The 6,399-nt window shown below is 39.6% G+C and overlaps 1 protein-coding gene across 2 annotated transcripts; it reads right to left on the bottom strand.

Moving 5' to 3' along the window:
- Positions 1-1,356: 1,356 nt before the first annotated feature.
- LOC103447425 (B3 domain-containing protein At4g01580-like) lies at positions 1,357-3,401 on the bottom strand. 2 transcript variants are annotated; one of them, XM_008386611.4, is made up of 4 exons: positions 2,948-3,401; positions 2,299-2,770; positions 2,014-2,060; positions 1,357-1,817 (listed from the first exon to the last, which is right to left on the bottom strand). In XM_008386611.4, exons 1-4 carry the CDS (start codon positions 3,053-3,055, stop codon positions 1,572-1,574), a joined length of 873 nt encoding a protein of 290 aa, XP_008384833.3. In that variant the 5' UTR covers positions 3,056-3,401; the 3' UTR covers positions 1,357-1,571. The 2 variants fall into 2 exon arrangements, with proteins under 2 accessions (XP_008384833.3, XP_008384832.3); XM_008386610.4 differs by having other exon boundaries at positions 1,939-2,060; positions 2,948-3,343.
- Positions 3,402-6,399: the final 2,998 nt, after the last annotated feature.

Here is a 6,399-nt window from a genome sequence, read left to right as displayed (position 1 = left end):
CCTTGAAGGATCAAGCCTCAACGGCCCTTGAAGAAATCTCCAGCCCAATTCAAGATCAACCCTCAACGGCCCTTGGATCGACATCTACATTAAGGGACTTCAAAACACATCTTCTACACGTGACAAGCACGTGTATACGGCGCGCCTTGAAGTAGGGGCATTTGTGGACATCGAAATTTCGGTGAAATAAATGTTGATCAATAATTAAAATTTCAACGTTCACGTGTCACATAAATTTTTCACATAGCAGGTGACTCAACGAAAAATCGAGAATCATCAGAAAAGTCATCAAACAGGACACGTGTCAACACCTGGCAGAAACGATTTATTTCATCTGAATAATATATTCAAAATTAGGCTTTGGAAAATTCTATAAATAGAAGCCATTTCATTCATTTTAGGGGAGACCAATGCATAATCAATACACCTCACAACAAAACCTTGAAGCTTTGAAACTCCAAAGCTCCCAAGCAAATCGCGAAGGATCAAGAAAGCTCTCTTCGTTCTTCGTCAACCCAACCTTCAAGATCAAGCCCCAACTGCACTTTGAAGGAACTTCCACCAATTCAAGATCAAGCCCCGACGGCCTTTGAAGAAAGCGTTCATCGTTCATCATTCGTTCATCCTAAGATCAAGCCCCAACGGCCCTTTGGATCAACAAATCCACATATCCAACCATTCTTCAAGATAAAGCCCAAAAGCCCTTGAAGATCCATTCATCAACTGTTCATCAAGATCAAGCCCCAAAAGCCCTTGAAGATCCGTTCATCAACAGTTCTTCAAGATCAAGCCCAAAAGCCTTGAAGATCCGTTCATCCATCAACCTTCAAGATCAAGCCCAAAGGCCCTTGAAGAAACTTCCCTCAACCTTCAAGATTAAGCCCCAACGGCCCTTGAAGAAAACTTTCAACCGTTCATCCAAGATCAAGCCTCAACGGCCCTTGGATCAATCGCACATCCACAAATAACACTTTACGGAGATCGAATCAGAGAATCAATTTTCAGAGAGATTGTAACCCCAAAATCATTAATACAAATATTATTTTGTACACGTGTTCTTGTCTCGTTTGTTTCAGGAAAATTTCCGTGTTCATAACGACCCGTTAAGATATCGGGTATAACACGAAAACGACACGAACACAGAAAACACGACACGAATGTCAGGTCTAATTAAAACGTCAAAATACTGTTGCTTATGAACAGTGTTTTGCTCCTTCCGCTTTAGTATATATAAATTTTGAGTTTTGTTGAAAACCTTGGATTTGTTTAAAGCTGAAAGGATTTCCAGTCAAATTTCACAAACGATATCGTTCCACAACTTGCCGAGTACATCAAACAAAGGCTCGAACAATCTGCTTCAATGGAGAACCAAGAACATGACAGATTAATAAGGGAAAGTAAACAAGCACAGATTAACTAATATAAAGTTTGAATAAACAGAATGATCAATCATCAAGAAGTATATATATAATGATCTTAAGCTAGGTAGTATTCATGATGCAATATTCAACTTCAACGACTTCATCCATCACTATTCTCTTGCAATTATTGGAGGTGCAATTTGCAGCTTTCTACGTGGTGGGGAAGAAGATAACATTGAATAAAGGTTTGATGTTGTCAATCAACACAAAGACACACACATCACCAATCGCCAAACTATTCTCTTGCACAAATTTCTTCCAACCACTCAGCAATCTGCATCTTCCAGTCTCATATTGTTCAAGTTTGACACGCCAAGTTCTCCCATCTGAACGCCGAAGGAAGACATGATCACAAGTCTTGCTAAGATGTTTCTTGACAAACTTGGATCGCAAGCTCTGGAAAAACAAAGGGGTAAAGCAGAAAGTCAATAATTTAGGCAAGACTGCTTACGATTAAATTTTCTCGGTAGGGATAGATATGTTAACCAAATTTTTGAGTGCTTTATCGCAAGCTTACCAAATAGCAATATTGGAGATATGTGGGCTGCATGGCAACCTTGAGAAAAGGGTATTCAGATGTAAAGGAACTAACCATCTGAAGAGCTTTAGCCTTTGCCCTTGCAGAGGGACCAGCTTTGCCTGTTAAAAGAATATGATGAGGATATTTTAAGTTAAACAAGAATGACGCAGAAAACACAGTAAGGAAAAAAATAGGGAATAAAATTAAAATTTGTAACTTCCGCTTCTGATATCGGTCATTGTGGATCTTTGTTTTTCATTGATTTCTTGAGCATCATTTCACACATTCAGAATTTCTAATTGGTATGTATGGATATGGAACCACATTGTACAAGTTTGATATTGGTTTTTGCCTTACCACTTGAACTTGTTATATTCTTCTTGTGAGGTCGAGGACACGGCAATGGAGATTTCCCTTTTGTTTCTCTTTGGCAGGGTGAAAATTCCTCTAAGATTTGAACAGAATCATCGCCAGAATGAGCCTCATAATCATCACGAGCATCATCACTAGAATCATGATCAGAATGATTGGAAATGGAATCTTCATCAGTTTCTTCCTCCTCAGGAGTTTGTAGTGGATACTCAATCTCTGTGCAGCTTCTATCAAATATGCGAACCAGGAATTTCGAGTTCCCTTCGTACCCAAAAACCAGCCAATGAGCAAAGTCTAGAGAGTAAAAATGTGAGAAGTCTGGCCAACCTTTCTCCAACCAAACCTCACCATCATATCTTCTAAGTTCCATCTCCCATTCCGAACCACTTGGAACCTGAAGAACAACTGAATTTGACAGACCATCTCCATATTTCATCACAAATTTCGTCGGAATTTTCTGCAAAACAGAGAAAATTTCGACTTTAATTTTAAAGGATGAAAAATTAGTTGATCCTTTGTGTCTAAGAAATGAATCATGTCAATACTATATAACCTAACTACTGCAGCAAACATGAGAGAGAGAGAGAAAGAGAGAGAGAGAGAGAGAGAGAGAGAGAGAGAGAGGGGTGCTTACAATTTTGTTGTATTTGGAAGTGTCATTTACAATGATCTTGAAGAAATGGGGAGTTGTAGGGGAATATGTGGTCGGGCAGTCATCAGTTTCCTGGGTTAAACAAGCCATTGTTGAAGAAATTCCAGTATTTCCTTGTTCTAAACTGACGGTGAATTAGGAGAAGGTCGCCAATGAATGAAATTGTTAGATGAAAAATGAAATAAATGTAAAACCAACCAATCCACTCAACCTCAGCAATGATTATTAAACTTATGGTCAATTAGGTTGTGTTGAGTCTATTTGTTTCCCTAAATCTCCAAAGCGCTGAAATTGGCTGTGTGCATGGAAATGGCAATTGGATTATGACCAAGGTTGGAAGAGCCATTACTCCTCATCAAGAAGGTCAAATGCATGTGTGTAATGTTGAATTTCTTTCTTTGATAAGGGATAATAATTCATAAGAAAAATTTGTATTGAAGTAAAAAGAAGAAATTCAAAAACCATTAAAAATCACAAGTGAGAGAATGAGTTCATCTTCTAGGAAATAATACAAGTATTATTCCTTAGGAAAAAGAGTATGACATGTGCAGTAGGTTCATCGACTTAGATAAACAAAACAAACGGAACACAAAAGCAAATAAATGGTATAAGGACTTTTCACCAAATATGCAAAAGAGATTCTTGCAACATTTGTAATTTGTAAGGGTTATATGCTCACCATACACCTAATCATTTGACATGTGTCTTTTCACCATACAACAAAGTTAAAGTGATGATAAAAAAAAAACACTTCCGTTATACAATTCCATCCTAACAATGAAAAGGATGTAGTTCCAACTTTAGTAATTAAGTTCCATGTATTGAGTTCCATATAACTTGTTTAGTTCACTATAATTTGTTACATTACACTAAGTATGCGCCATAAAATTTGTAACATGAAATTATAGTATAGACGTGGATGCTATAGCCACATTCGCTAGATCAAATGTGCTCCACTCAAATTCAAATTTTCCCCGGCCAAGTTTAAATTAGGCTAAGATCATCACTAAAATACACAAAGCGTCTAACTCATCATGCAATTACGAGAAGGGTGGTACTATTCACACACCTAATTTTATCTCTCACACACCCCTCTCAATTTTCGATCGTCAGATCGAATAAATTGAAGAAGATTAATAAATAAAATTAATAAAGATATATAAGAGATAAAAAAAAATAATGTCTGAATAGCACAAACCTTACGAGAACGGTAATTTACTTCTCCAATTGGTTAATTGATCTGGATAAACAAAACAACTTAAAGTTACCAAACTATACCTCAAGGCTAAAACATGCAATTGCTTTAAGGACATAATTTTTCCAAATTTCTATTATCTTTGTTTTTTTTTTTTTTCAAATTTTCTATTATCTTTGCTCCTTAAACTTGTGAGTGTTTGTTCAAAAGTTAAATTAAGTTGGTAGGATAATCATGCTAAAGCACAGGTTAAACTTTAAAACACTCTTACACTATATTCTTCATCATCTAGGAGGAGCTACACTTATTCTTTGGTTGTATGAATTATAGAACACCGTTGCGCTCGGTTTTGCGTCAAGTCTTCCGTTAGCTCCAAATACCCCATGTCATTTCTTAAGGTCTTTTTCCAAGTTTTTCTAGGTCTTCCTCTACCCCTTTTGCTCTAATCATCTATCTCACAACCGCATTTTCTAAACAAAGCATCTATAGGTCTTCGGTTCATATATCAAAACCACCTTAATCGATTTTCTCTCATCTTATATTCAATTGCAACCACTCCTACCTTACATCAGGTAACCTCGTTCTTAATCATGCCATTTCTCATGTACCAACACATCCAATAAAGCATTCTCTTCACCACAACACTCATTTTTTTGGACGTGTTGATACCTAACCACTCAACATTCCATGCCATAAAACATGACTGGCCTTATTGGTGTTCTATAAAATTTTCCCTTGAGTTTTAGTAGCATATGACAATTTCACAACACACCCCATGCACTCTTCCACTTCATCCATCCACCTTTTATTCTATGGTTGAGATCTCCATCTAATACTTCGTTCTTTTGCAATCTAGATCCAAGATAATGAAAGCGTTCACTCTTTGGTACTTCCAGATCTCCAATCTTCACCCCTATCTCATTTGAACCCTCATTCCAACTTGCATGACATATATTCTATCTTTGACCTACTTTGACCTACTTGGGGTTGTTTAAGCATCACCTTTAGATTCCAACCGAACCGGATTCACTTCCGGGTCCTGCCGAGACTCCTTATTGCACTAGGACTCGACTTCTTGCGTTATGACCTAGCCGACCTAGGTTTGGAGGCCCACGTACTTGGACGATCCATGGTATTCTTGTCGCAAGGCCTTCCGGGCCGAGAATGATTCTATACTCGGCCCAAACTATTATTTTGGGCCCAAACAGGTATATATGGAAGATAAAGGTTTTCGCCCATAATCATCCGCCAAAGGTTAAGCACCTCGCCCATGATGACCTTAGCTTGCCGATTCTTCTTGTCCAGCTTCAACCGCTCGACCCGTTTTGTGGTCGCCGCATACTCGGTCAGACAATCTTTTCCGCCCGACTCGAAGTCATTAGCAAGATCGGAGGTAATGGCCAACCTACGTTTCGCTAGTTCCACCATTTGACAGTCAAGCTCGGCCAATGCTTCTCCTTTTGCCTTTAGGGTGTCGATTTTCGGACGGAGAGTGTCTTGGACGGCTGTGGCAGCTTGCAGGTCTTGTTCGGCCTTTAGAGCGGTCTGGAAGATACTAAATGTCTCCCGAACCCGCTCCAAGGCCGACGATGCCTGAATGATAGAATCTCCGCTCAGACAACCGTCAGCTCCAAGGTCGTTCAGACATGCGCCAAGCAGATCAAGACCATTACGCTCGAGTACTTGCGACGCTGAAAGCGACAAGACTTCTCGCAACTGAGACAGAGCGGTTGAATCGGCAACTTCAGTCGTGGGGGCCGAATGACCAGACCCGGTAATTGTGCTGGAGAGGAGGGCTTTGAATTCGACCTCCCACGAAGCCTGCACATACAAATTAGGTTAAGCTCAAAAGAAGTCATGACAAGGATAGCAAGAAAGTTGCGTTTTTTAACCTGCCGAGAAGAGACCTCGGCCATGTCTCCAGGATCGTTGCTCGAACCCAAAGAACTCAATGGCCGAGCCCAGTGTCTTAGATTGCTTCTCAGTTCACGCGGCCGATGGAGGTTATCTACGTTCGATGGCCACTGAGGCGGCCAAGAAATATAGATAATGCCTTTCGGCGCGTAGAATTTTCAGTGAAAAGAGTGTACAGGCACCTGACATTTAGTATTTTCCTCATTTAGAATTCTAAAGCAGAAAAACAATCAAGGAAAGACGGTAGAGGGTACTTACGAAGGCCGAAGTAACCTCCTGCGGAGGAATGTGGAAGCCCTGGTCTTGAGGATGAACGGGCGTTTCC

The sequence above is a fragment of the Malus domestica genome, chromosome 15 (assembly GCF_042453785.1).
Source record: "Malus domestica chromosome 15, GDT2T_hap1".
Lineage (NCBI taxonomy): Eukaryota > Viridiplantae > Streptophyta > Magnoliopsida > Rosales > Rosaceae > Malus > Malus domestica.
This window is presented reverse-complemented; position numbering and strand designations above follow the sequence as displayed.

Bases quoted from the DNA above. Each gene is read 5' to 3' on its own strand.
- LOC103447425 (XM_008386610.4), bottom strand. From the start codon at position 3,055: ATGGCTTGTTTAACCCAGGAAACTGATGACTGCCCGACCACATATTCC. The intron at 2,771-2,947 runs GTAAGCACCCCT...TCTGTTTTGCAG, and splicing joins CTTCCAAATACAACAAAATT to AAAATTCCGACGAAATTTGT. The intron at 2,061-2,298 runs GTAAGGCAAAAA...TTCTTTTAACAG, and splicing joins GAATATAACAAGTTCAAGTG to GCAAAGCTGGTCCCTCTGCA.